Source organism: Cyrtonyx montezumae, unplaced genomic scaffold, assembly GCF_038088225.1.
Source record: "Cyrtonyx montezumae isolate F1298 unplaced genomic scaffold, pur_monq_1.0 scaffold_1, whole genome shotgun sequence".
Classification (NCBI taxonomy): Eukaryota; Metazoa; Chordata; class Aves; order Galliformes; family Odontophoridae; genus Cyrtonyx; species Cyrtonyx montezumae.
Window position 1 is genome coordinate 19,355,956 of NW_027071825.1, and position 14,066 is coordinate 19,370,021.

At 37.1% G+C, this 14,066-nt stretch overlaps 1 protein-coding gene across 1 annotated transcript in view; it reads right to left on the minus strand.

Moving 5' to 3' along the window:
* Positions 1-14,066, minus strand: part of VAV3 (vav guanine nucleotide exchange factor 3) — a 152,157-nt gene that overhangs the window by 38,365 nt on the left and 99,726 nt on the right. The window contains exons 18-19 of the mRNA XM_065742663.1: positions 12,183-12,205; positions 9,018-9,063 (exon numbers count right to left, since the gene is read on the minus strand). Of these exons, the coding sequence (XP_065598735.1) occupies positions 9,018-9,063; positions 12,183-12,205 (69 nt within the window). The remainder of the gene's footprint in view (positions 1-9,017; positions 9,064-12,182; positions 12,206-14,066) is intronic.

Consider the following 14,066-nt stretch of genomic DNA (forward strand, 5'->3'; position numbering starts at 1 on the left):
ACCATGTAAGGATAGGAAGTAAAACATTGGAATAGCAATCTTTTTATTTCTTCAAATAAGTTTCCAAAAGGATCTCCCAAAGAAATCTGTACTTGGAATTATACTGGTCAAAAAGTTCATACACAATATTTAAATGGGAATAAACTGTGCATTAGTAAGTCTTGTAGAAGATTCAAAATTGTTGTGCTTTTTTTTCAAAGAACACTTACAAAGAAATGACAAAAGATTTCATGAACCTAATTGTCCGTACAATAGGATGATGGATCACAGACTAGGCTGGAGGAAACTTTGAAGATTTACTCATCATATCTTAGCCTATGATGTAACAAATACAAAAATAAGGGCTGGAATGTTCATAAACAATAATGGACACTAAAGAAACCACCATCATTTAAATAACATCTTGGAATTGTTAGAAGATGTTTTTTAACTTCCATTCTTCTGAATCAGAATTTGTTTCAGCTGTGTACTAGTTCTCAGATTTCCAAAAAATAACTGCAGAAATAGAAATCCTCATTATTCTGATGTATTTCGAATAATGCATTTGTATCTTAAATACTGTGAGCATTATCATTCTTCAATCATCAGCATGCAGAAAATTAAGAAGCAGGGGTACCAAAAAGCTTCCGTATCAGAAAAAAATAAGCAGATAAGGACTATACAGGCTAGAAGAGATAATGACTAGAAGGGATGTGACAACTCACGAGAGGCACAGATACAGTGAGAAGAGAAAGCATTAATTTCTTACTCACTTTGTCAACCAAGTAATAGTCAGCAGATTTTAAACAAAGAAGTACTTAATTCACACAAATAATTATGACAGTAATAATTAAATGATGTTACAATTGCCAGGACTTTAGCTTGGCTCAAAAAGTCATAATTTTTCTTCCACATTTTTAAGAGCTAAGAAACAAAAAAAAAAAAAGTTACTTGGGAAAGTAAAACAACATCATCCGCCATTTGTGTCTCTAAGCATCTATTTAATTGGCTACTGTTGAAGAATTGATCCTGGGCAAGCTTGGCCTGCAGCCTAACTCAGACTCAGTGTTCTCTCCTCTCGGAAGCTCAAAGAGGTGATCAGATTAAAAACTCTTCTGAAAAGCAGCATCAGTTTTCTCAAGCTTTTGCCTCCAGCCCCTTCTACAAGTTGTAAAACCTTCCTTAGGCAGAAGGCAGAGGTAGTTTTGTAAGCATCTCCTCTGCGAATTTTCAGCAGTCTTTTTTCTCCCATGGGATGGATGCTTTTAGCTTTACAACGTTTCCCAAATTCTTTGTGTGAGAATTACTTTGAAGTAGTGATCAAATACTGATTTAGTTAAATGAGTAAGCCACAAGAAAAGAAACCATATGCTTCAGAGTACTGAAAAAATGCTTTTGTCTATTTTTAATCAATCACTGCCTTATTTTGTTTTGTCTTCTGAGATCGACAGTACCTTGAAGATTAAATCGGATATGGAAATATACAGGTAAATTCAATACTCCTCTTGAGGATGAATAAGAGATTTAGCAGTCCCAATAAACATTAGCAGAATACCATGCAATTCCTTTCTACTTGCCAGAGTAAATAAGGGCAATTTCAGGTCATGATTTCTGCATGCACATTTCCCTCCCTTCCCTTCATTTATTTTTTAAATCACATTATACTATTTGTAAAAATGCAAAACCATATTAATTCTTGTTTTATGGATCATACCTGCATACCCTTTTTGTCTATTTTTTTTAACCTAATCTTAACCTTTTTTCCTTTTTTTTTCCTACCAACTCCCTCCTTGATGGGAGCTTCCATCTACCTCTACAAGTGACATTTTGCTCAGAACAAAATGTTTTAAGTAGAAAATAATATATAGTAAAATTTTCAACCAACCTCATCTTAAAAATTATGTATGTGCTAAGCATGTATGAAACACCACACAAGAGAAAAATAGAATGTTATTTGTTCATGATCTACAGCTAGTCCTAAATGCATATCCAGTAACACAAAGGAGCCTAAATTACCCAACTGCAAAATAATCTCCCAATCCAACCAGACAGGGATGAAAGAGTTCAACAAAATAAACATATTTCACCCTTTGGCATCTGGGTCTTCTGATGTTTAATTAAAAGAAAATGCTAACGGCTATTTTCTCTGAATGTTAGCTCACTGCTGAGATGCCAAAGGGACAGGCACCTTTCAAAATACCTTGCCCCAACAGGAATATAAAAATGATTTCAATTTAAAATAAAATCAACCCAAATAAAATTCATTAAACTGCATTTGAAATGCTTCATTGGAAGACAAAACTCTGCTTTGCCTCCCAGAAATGCACCAGTGGAACATTCCTTGGTGAAAAACATTAGACGTGTTCTTTCTTATATCGCAACAAAGATGAATACATTATTTTGGGAAGCAAAAATAGCTCGCCAAACAGCATTAGTGCAGCAGTAAAAGGGGCAAAGATTCTGAAGGTAAAATCTATTTCCTAAAAAGTGAGATACAAATTAAGTCAAAATCCAGGGTTTCTGAATTCTCTGATGCTAAGAACCAAATGGAAGGAGGAGGTTGTCCCCTTAACTTAGAACCCGGTGTTAACAACAAAATTAACTGAATTCTCATATCCCTGTGCTGTCCTTGCCACATGATATAAAACATGTTAAAACACAGCTGGGTGTACTAGGAGCTGCTCACGTTACAGCTCCAATCTGATTTCTTTAACCACTCCAGAACCTTCAGAATTACACTTGTGTTGGCAAGCAGTGGCATTGCCTCTGTCATCCTGAAACAAAAGAGAATTTCCTTCTGCAGCAAAAGAACTCCTAGCTGCCCTGTTAATCACATCCTCACTGTGATTCATCTGATCCACAGTGATTCCTAGTGACATGCACTGTACACTTTACTGCACCCTGAACCAGGTGTTCAGTTGCTGTGTTAGGGAAAGAAAAAGCATCAAAAACTCAATAGAACCCATAAACATTAAGCAAATTTTAAATATGCATAATCAAAGCTTATTTTATGTTTTAAAGCTTCATACACTATGATGTAACATTTTAGAAACATCTTAAGAAACTCAGAAAATCTTATGCACCAAAAAAAAACCGCATTATCATCATCAGGGAAAACATGCTAAACAGTATATACTCCTTAATTGTTAGTTATTGAGACACAAACTCTAAAATAAGCAAAGTCTGAGCTCCTTCCAGTCTAAAATACTTGTGTGCTTCATTTTTTTTATTTTTAAGACACACAAGTTGAGTCTGTAAGAGGGAATTTGAAATACTAAATCAAAAAGACAAAATGGTCCTTCTGGCTAGCCTGCATGCAGCTGTGTCCAAGGTCTTGTTACAGGATGTGATGCATGTTTTATTACTGTGAACCTAATTATGCTATCTCACAACATTAAAAAGAGGGAAGGACTTCATACTTGTCAAACCACAAACTCAATCACTGGAGTAAGTTTTGTGAGACATATTTCATTCAGCATTCCTTCAGGCTTTCCCCAGAATCATTTATAGTCAGCTGCTTCTTCATTTACACACTCACTTGACTACCCATTAAATCTCTTTGCTACGTTCACCATAAACAATATCTAAAGCTGAAAATAATATCTTACGTAACTCCAGCAATTCACTATATGCTGTTATAATGACTTTCCCAAAAACTTTTCACAGATATTCAAAAATGAAGAAATAAGCCTCTGGGATTGTCAAATAATGTCCTGGGGGAAGATGTGGGAAAAAAAAATGGCCTGTAATAGGTTATTCTTTTTGTTCTGAAAGGAGAAGTAAGAACTCGTGACAAGGGGATCGGTATACACACTCTCACTTGGTTGACAGGAAAAACAATTGTTCAGCAACACTGCAGAATGCCCCAGAAAAATACCCATCAATGTATTTCTTGATGTTATACACAGCCACTATTTTAGTAAAGTAAAAATACCATCTTGGTGCAATCCACTTTTAAGATAGTCATAATAAGGAGATACTTTTTGTTACTTCAGTCACATTGCTCGTGGGAAAGCTAAAAACTGGGGGTCTGTTTAATAGTAGTTTTGTATCTGTGACAGACCTTTTACTGTAGATTAAAACCACGATAAATTCCTCTTCTCAGCAATGGGCCATGAGAGATCCAGCCAGGATCACAGAGACTAGCACCCACTGCTGAAATGGAGAAACAAATTCTTGAACATCAGCATGTCACTGAGCTAAAGCTCTCTTTTCTTATTCATGACTCAGGATATTTGCTATATACTTGGCCTGAACAAGGAAAGGCAGCATTCAGGACTATAAAGTCCTAATCTAGACTGTTCATAAGAAAATCAGGCCCGCTTCAAATTTTGAGTTGAAGAGGTTAGATTTTTCTATTACAGCTACATGCTTGGCAAAGAATTAACTGCCGGTTGGGATTATCCTAGTATTTTAATTTGGGCCAGTTTCCTTTTGGCTGAGCATATAGTTGGACTGGTACTGAAACAGACATCAGGGTTAAACCTGACTGTCACAGAAGAGCACATTACATTAGAAATTGTTGAGACACAGTAGTCCAATATTCCTTGATCTTAACAGAAAAGGAAATCTAACCTGCCCACATTCCTTAATTTTTACAATGAAAACTAGATATAATTTTTACCACAATACACAAACATCTGAATATTGTTTCACTGTTTAGTTATCAAACACAACTCAACCAAATTACCAGGCTTCATAATACGTTTTCAACAAAGCATGAAACACAGTAGTTAATTTCCCACTGTCTAAATGAGTATCTCCAGAGCTGTGTGTACATGTGTATATACAGATTCACACACATACATGAGGACTGCTCCAAAAGAGATGTCTCCTATTTTATTATGTTGACCCACAATGTCAGAGGCAGATGCTGATGGTATAGCAGTGGAGGTTGAACCTTCCCACCAATATTCCATTCCATTTTGTTGCCTTGTGACATATGGCAGCAGAGGGGCAGTCTGAGAAAATGGTGTCTGACATGGAACTGCATACATAGCAAAGGTGTGTCAGTGAATTCCTCCATGTAGAAAAAACTGTACCCACTGACATTCATCAAACACTTGCTGAATGTTGACAGTGACCAAACAGTGGATGCGAGCACTGCTGGGTGGTGTGTTTCAGCAAAAGCAACACTGACATGAAAGACAAGCCATATTCCAGACAGCCACGTAGACTATTATAAGTGCAACATGGAGCTCTTGTTCATCACTGGTGAAAATGCACAGCTAAACGTGGTGCCTATGTTGAAAAATACTGTTCTGAAGCTAGGAACTTGCTGTATCAAATAGTGTTATTGTGTTCTTTGTACCTGTTGCACTTCCTAAGAAAATAAAGTCAGAGGCATTATTTTCAGAACAATCTGCATATAACTATGTATGTTTAAATATATGTAGATACATACGCCTATACACATATATGCAAACCTGCCTGTATATATATACATATATATATATGTTGGCCCACAATACCAGAGGCATATTGATACAAACATATATATATATATACACACACACACATACACACACAATGATATAAACACCCATGCATATGTACACAAAATCTAGGCTGCAAACACAGTAATTCCCTTCAGATTCTTTTATTTGTAATCTGTGTATAATCAATAGTAAAGGAATGTTTCACAAAGCAAGCATGGACTGGATGCCAACCAGAAATATAAAAGTATTTTTAAAATTACTGTTCGGACTTTGAACTCTGTCTGAAAAATAGCTTTACTGATAACTTTACATGCAATTGCTTTCATTACATTTTAACACTGCCTCAGCCCCCAAAATTTAGTCAGTGTTTCAGATTATTTGAAGGGTCTGCTGAATCTGTCCCTCAATTCACAACTAAGGTATTCTCAGTTTTAATCCATGCTCACAAAGAAATCAGCTGTTTAAGAAGACAGAACATGTTCAGTGACCCCCTTTCACAGATCAGACTTGGAGTTTAATCTGCAATGAATCTTGAGTACAAGGCTTCTACTGTTCTATTTTTACCAAGTTTATCCTTCTGATATGAAATATGCTTTCACACTTCTAGAGATTAAAGTTCCAATGTTTATATTAGCATACATGTTTAGGGTAAAGCTAGTTTTTAAAAACGCCAAGCTGTGAATCTATTACATTTAGACTCTCTTTACACCCTTAAAAAAATAAAGACAGCAAACATACATGGTACTATTTCAATAGCTGAGAAAATTATTAAAATATAAAATTATTAATTTTAAAAACACTAGTCAGATTGTGCCATCCTTCTCAAAAAAAAATACACAGAATGTCTTCGATTTAAACTTACAAGTATACATACAAATGGTCCATTTTGGTCCATTTGTCATTTATGTCAAGGGAGTAATCACATGTTTAAAATATAACATATGTATCAATGCTTTCTTGAGGTCCCTTATACTACAAAACAGTGACATATAATTATCATTCTACATGCACATTCCCATTCCAGACAAAGCCTGACACCAATCTAATCACTTCTCAAATATACTAAGAATCCCGTTGTTCCACTGTAAAACACAAATGCTAGGCCAAGTTATTTCTAAGGTGTAGATGCATTTACAGGTTCATACACTGTTTTTCCAAAAGTAGACTTCCCTAAAATGTAATAGATGGACCAGTTCAGAAGGTCGTGCCCAATTGTGGCACGTGGTACAGTCAAGGCAGGCAGCACAAAGAAAAAACAAATGCTTTTCCTTTTGCTTTACTTGTTCTCTATCTGCCCTTTCTGCACATTTCTCACAGCTGTTTGATTTTGTAGGAAATTCTCTACTTTCCTGTCCATTCATCAGTTTTCTTTCTGCCTTTTCTACACAACATAAAGTAGAAAAACAAATCTCTAAGAGGAAACTGCCAGTTAACTAAACTTAAAAACAAGTAGAATGTCTGTAAACAATACACTGTTTACACGCTACTTCAGTTAGATATGTTCCCCCAGCAAGAAGCTTTACCAGAAGAAGGTAAGAGATATCTTAATGCTATATTAACACGAACAACGCTTTCCTTTAGACCATCCTCTCAAACGTACTTTTTTCCTTTCAGTCACTGCTAAGTAGTGTCAGTAAAAGTTGGATTCGACTACACAAATCATAACACATCAACCTGACTATGCTAAACATCATTCATTATTCATTATTAAAATTGTTGAAGACAAAAGCAGAAAGATAGCAGATGAGTAAGGGACTTTGAGAAGACTACAAAAACGCTCGCAGTCCACAGTAATTTTATTTACTGATGATATCACACTCCATCAATATTTAGACACTGCAGGTGTCTGCAATTGATTCACAGCGAATGTGCTTTCCTAAATCAGTACTGATGTTTCAGCACCATAGCATGAAATACAGGTAACAAACAGCACTGTTAGACCTCTTGCACAGACTCCAGCTTGGGCAACTCACTTTTCTCTTTAAACGTAAATGAAATAAAAAGACTTAATGTGCTGTGTTATTATTAAACAGTATCTCTAACTGACTACTGCTCTCAGTTACAAGCTCACCGCTATGCTAGGATTTCCAGGGATTTACATGCCAGTCACCTTAAAAAGAAATTAGGATCTATGTGGCAGTGCATGCTGAGAATAGCTGATCTTTTACAAGTGTTGCTCTCTGGATGGCATCTTCTGTCTCCCAAGACAATGTATTATCCTGTGAGCTGTATTATCTAGAACGTTCAAAGGAGACTACCAAAAGATTACCAAAGACATTCATGTCTTTGTTTTCTCTACGAAGTTATGGCAAGACTCAGAATGCCTTTGCTGACAGAATGCAAATTAAAAATAATAATAATAATTAAAAAAAAGCTTGTTTCATTTGAAAATCGAAGTATTTATAGAATACTAGTATGTTTGTGTTCTCATCCTCTTCCAAATAATTCCATTGATAGGTCTTGGTGTTTCCTACTCAAACTAAAATAACTGGAGTTACAGGGTGCTTGTTTCTTTTTCACCAAAAATTTCATTCAACAACGCACAGAAGGACTTAGGTGCATGAAGCACCTAGCTTTATAAACTAGTGGGAACAAAGTAACAATACATGTTCCCAAACATGTCAAAGCTGGGTGCTTAAGAAAGGTGTGGCCTGCTTCAGCAAGTTACAACACTTAGATTTTCCAAGCCAAGGCAGCCGCAATCCTAATGGCACAACTCTAATTTATCCAAAAGTGCTTAGCTCTGCCAGGCTATAAAGTGGTATCAAGTTGCTGTCCTGTTTAATGTTTGACTCCAACTGTTTTTAGGCGTCCAGACCTAGAAATCTTTAATAATCTACAGCTTAGCTTTTTCCAAATGATATCTGCATAACAAGTCTCCAGTAATTACACTACACAAGAAACATATAAAGGACAGAAATGTAATTACTGTAAAAAATGATACTAAAAATATCACACAGTTACACCAAAAAACATTGCGCATTTTATGCAGGCACATAATGGGCCTCCAGAGGAAACAATCACCCGCTTGAGTATACAGACTACAAGCAAGCATTTAATTTAAGGGTTGCTACTGCCACGATGCCAGAAGGATATCTACCATCAACTAGCAAAAAATAAAATCACTTTTAGATTCTACCTAAACCTACAGTTTGTTTATATGTCTCTTAGAAGAGCAACTCACATCCAATAGAGCTCAGCACTGTGTACCGCTACAGTTAGACTTCATACCTACAACTCTGCAGATTAGAACCTAAATTTTCTGAGCAACTGTATGCTTTTCACCACTTTGTTGCTTTTAAAACTGCAAAGTACAGTTTAAAACTGCACTCTAGTGAGTAGGGTGTGTCAAGTCCACCAAAAGCCCAGAGGCAATTCATTGTTCAGCCAGAACTGAAGTAATGTTTAAAGAAAAAGAAAAAAAAAAAAGAGACCATATCTTTGAAATCACTAACAGTGCAATTCCTGTATATCTTCATAACTTTAGCAATAATTTTTCAGCACTGCATACACTACAATAGCAATCATAAAGCAACTTCAGTTACAGTTTTCTTGCTCTCCTTATTTCAAGTATAACTATCAAAAAGTCATGACACTAACCTGGGTCCACGTGTCTGGAGTTTCTTCTAATTCCATTCGTCCGTTTCTGAACAACAAAAATACAAATCAAGGATATGAATAAACTTGTTTTCATGAAGGCACATTACACTCCTTTCATTCCCACAATCTACTAGGCAAAGATGGTTATCTTAACTTATTTTCCCTACCATCATAACCACAATAATCTTTATCTGGTAGAAATATCGTACTTGGAAGACTATTCCTAGTAATTTAGAAAGTTTACTTATATATCCCATTTTTTTCTGACACTAGGCTCAAAAGATTCTCAGTACAATCTTATATTTTTTGCATAGTAAGTATTTAAGAAAATGAATTTGATATGAATTTGATAGTGGGAAAAATATGAAGCCCGTAGAGACAGAAGTAGTAAGGCTGCTTCTCTCATTTTAATTAGGTAAAAACTTCTACCATTCCTCCTCCATACTTAAGGTAGTTAGAATTTCCTAGATAAATCTTAATTTTCTCATTTTCTAAGCAACTACTTCAATTTTTAGTAACTCCTCTCACTCTTTCTTTTAAACTTAGAAGAAATAGAACCTTGTAAAAACAGAAACACTGACACGAGGTATGGGCCTTTGAAAATTTGTGTGCGAAATAAGGCACATCTGTAAGCCAGTAATTTGTTTTTGCAGACGTGCTTTAACTGGTAGCTTGCACAAAGGTTCCTGCATTCTTTAACTTATTTTTTAATCAGACCAATCAGAGAAAAGCATGTTGCATAACAAAAGGAACAATTAGGTTGCTCCAATTTAGTTGTAGTTGATATAAGCTGATACAGGACACACACTGAGGCAAGCCAGAAAGCAAGTAACCCGGGGCACAACAAAATCACTAAGTCCCACAGCAAGCAAGCAAAAGGAAAAGCTTGATTTAACAAACAGCTTTCAGACTCTTGCCGAAGATCGGACATCTTTGGTCAGTACCTTACAACTCTAAACAAAGAAAAGCTGTTGGTTTTTTTGTTTGTTTTGTTGTTGGTGGTGGTTTTTTTAATTGCTGCTAAAAGTGAAAATAATTTCTAAGGTATCAACAGAAGTCTCATTTATTTATTTATTTATAATACCAGCTATTTTTTTATTATTATTATTATTACTTTTAAGGAGTAACACAGTGGTATCTAAATACTTGCATGACGGGGAAATAAGCAATAGAGCAGAAAAAAGCAAGCCCAAAGGAAGATACGGATATTTAACTGAATGGCAAAAAAAAAAAAAAATACAGTAATTCTGTATTTTTTATCTGGTGTACCTGAGTTAGGTACACCAAAGTACAGCAGAAAAATGATTTTAAGGAAAATTCTTTGGTTGTATGAGAACATGCTGAATTACCCTCAAATATATTGCTGAACAAGTATCACTACATAACCAGTATGATGTAAACCTTTCAATCTTTCCCAAAATCATGTATTCTGACTTATACTTAATTCTTATGGTGCTGAAGGAAATTTGAAACTGGCAATTAATTAAGACTGAAAGAAATCCTGCTACTTTGGCTCAAATCAATAGCCAGTACCAAATTAATAGCTCTAGAAAGGAAGATATTTCTTACCAAAAACAAACAAAAAAAATTTCAAAATCACGCTGGGGGTGAAAAGCTTAGGGTCAGGAGAGATTAGCTACAATTAGGAACCGTATTTTCTTCATCTGGACACGTATGTTCACCTTATTTAGCTTGAGGTAGTTTGGCAGGGCTGCCCACAAGGTGCAGTCAGCAATCTGTTCATGGCTTCCCAGTGCTGTCTGTCAACTGCAGCGCCAGGAGAGTTTCGTTAAAAGGCCATGCTATAATTTTTCATATTTTAAAATGCCCTTCCTTAGCAGATGTTTCTAGGCAGAAATTAAAGTCCAGGCAGTGGGCAGATGGAGGTACAACTGGTGAGCTGCGGGCTGAGGTAACGGCAAGGCAGGCGGGAACCATTTCAGGGCACGCAGGCAGACTGCAGGGCTGTGAGCACAGGCTGTGGTAGTGCAGACCTGGCACCCTCTTGTCATGCAGAGCTACAACCAGACTGCCCGGTCATAGATTCATATATACATTAGGTTGGAAAGGACCTACACGATCATCTAGTCCAACGATCCTCCTTATCACCATCCACATTCTCAGCACAGGGCCCAGTTGGTGCCTGCTGCAGGCCAGGCCGCAGCTGAAGACCAGGCCTGGTGCTGGGCCCTCCCCAGCCCTCGCTGCCTTCTGGGGTGGGTGCAGCACCACAGCACTCCAGCACAGCACAGTGCAGCTGGGTGTGTGCATGGCAGCCGTGATCCCCTGCACAGCACTCACCTCAGCAGATAGCTCCTTTCGATTTTGTTACTGGTGTTAGCAACAGCACCAAAACATGTGCTTATCAAGAGACAGAATATACATGCTTATACATTCTTCACCACCAGTGTGTTGCTTAAGTGGTTAAGTTATCACTAAATTCTGATGTAAGGTAACTACTAGAAACTACTCTACCCTAACAGTTCTGCCTTTTTCCTGTCAGAACTGGAGGACAAAAAGTAACTGTTTACTCCCTCCTGTGCTTCAGCCCAAAGGCACCGGGAACTGGTGGGAACACCACCCAGTGTAACTGCCAGCATTTTGTAATTCAGTGCAGGTACACCACATAGACCACTGCCTCCATTTTACTGTTCTCTCAAGATTATATAAATTCCCTAACTACCAAATCACTGTTTAAATAAAAAAGCAAAATTGCCCTGCTGTTTTTTCTTGCCTAAAAGGCTGCAGAGAAACATAGATGACTCCAATACTGAGATACTGGTACCCCAGCACATCTCATGTGGTAGAATTGGCTGCCATTTAAAAAAGATGAAAAAGTAGTTTATTCTGTACAGCAGAATTTGGTCCATCAACACTGAGGAACAAGAGAACAGTTCTAAAGTAACGTTGTTGCTTTTTTCCTGTAACTTAAAAAAATAAATAAATACGTCTCCACTCCTTCCAGTGTTCCCAACTTCAACTCACATCAACTGAAACTTGGCACACGCTTTGAACACAGTACAATTGTATTTAGTAGCTGTTTTCCACCATTCTAAAGAAATATGCTATTAAATGCAGAAGAAAAACATAACTGCTCCAACAACACATGCACAAAGTAAATAATGTCATTAACAAAGCAAATATCACATGAAAACGGATCCTTACCTCATGTTTCAAGTTCCCATGCTCTGAAACATAAGTAAAAATTGGCATTATTGGTGACTGCAATTTTAGGCTGCTTATAAAGCACGCTCAGCCCGCGGTGCACTGTGCTGCATGACACCAAGCTCCACTGCACCCAGAGCTACCTGATCCCTGCAGCACGCCCAGGCAGCCCAGGGCCGCACCGCCTCGCTCATTGGCTCTCCTCCCCAGGCAGCACTGCACCCAGTGCCAGCGGCAGCAGGGCAGCCTGAGCCAGCACGCTTCCGCAACATCCCAAACATGCCTCGTAGGCATCGGTGGGAATGCAACAGCTATTGTTGCAAATCGTGTTGGCACCTCCTCTCAGTTGTCTGTTCAGAGTATGCTAAGGTGTACTGAGATAAGATATATCTTTGGCTGCAAATTTTCCTATACTTGTACATCAGTTTAGCATTGCGTTAGTATATAATGGAATCTGGAGCCAGTGGGTTTTTATGACACCTTTTTGCTATGAATTTTCTTGTACTATTTAAAACAGATTAAAAAAATAGTCCAACAGGTGTTGTTGTAAAAACACAAAAAGTTGTCTGTTTTTCTTTATACCTTCTTTCTTTCATTTTCTAGTTTGTTAGCGGATATTTTGAGTGCCTTTCCAAAGGAGAGCCAGCCCCATTTACCTATGCATTCTGTAGTACTGCACATGCTGCTAAGGCAGAGCGCATACTGTCCATGCTCAGCAATTCATTTGTTACACTGAAAACTTCTCTAATATCTCGCACACAGCGAGTCATATTCACAATAAATCAAGTTAAAAGTTTTAACTGCAAGTAGATTTTGTTCTACTAAAAAAGAACAAGAATGTGAACCAGTGAAGTGTGGGAAAAAAAACCCTTTGGCTTTCTAGCACTTTATGCAAAGACTAGCAGACGTGTCGAGACCCAGCACACCGGCTGCGGACGTGGGGCCTGGCACGCGAGGCCCAGCCCATTTACCACCAACAGGCCTTTCTTCTCACATAATATTTCAGACGCTACTTCTTTTCATACATTGTGCCAAAGATGAACCTTCTCATCACTCTGAGAAAACTTTTTTTTTTATCATTTATACCCTTTTCGAAAGTGTTAATTTGTGTTTGCACTGGGAGTAAACAGAAGAAAGATAAGGAAGGCAACCCCAAAGCAAGAGTTACAAGTAAGACTACTGAAGTTTCCAAAGGAACCAGAGGGAATTAGTTCCATAAATGTTTGTTGAAACTCAATATAGTTCCGGTGTTTCAGAATTTAGTACATTTTCCAACATTTTCCTCAATTTTTCAGTGTTTCATCTCAGCACTATAAATGACTTCTAAAGAATGGAAGTAATTTGGGAAAGTACTTTTAGAGGGGGAGAGACAAAACTTCAATACCAGACTTGAAGAGTGTGGGTTTGTTTGTTTGTTTGTTTAAAAAGGTCTATCTTTAGTTCTACTGATTTCTTATTCAAAAACTGAAGGGGAAATGTTTTTCTAACCTCCAACAAGTTTTTTTTCCACCATCCCAAGGAACTATATGAGTGAGTTCCATTTGGTTATTTCAGCATCCCAACACTTTTCATAATAAATAATTAAGGAACTTGCTGATTACCTCGCAATATTTGGATTCTAGAAATTACTACAGAGGAAGGTAATAATTATTCTTGATATTTTGCATAAAATAAATTCTGATAGAAGTGTGTGGATTTTTTCTTTTGTTTTGACTAATTCATAGGCTATAGAAGTAAACCTCTCCATCAAGCAAGGCCAGGAGGACATTTATTATTAAAGACTAACGAGCAAATTCAAACTCACCAAAAGCAGTAGAAACTCCAATGAGGAATACTATTTAAGCTCTCTGTGCATTAACTCATAAAAAGTCCAAAATTTAATCT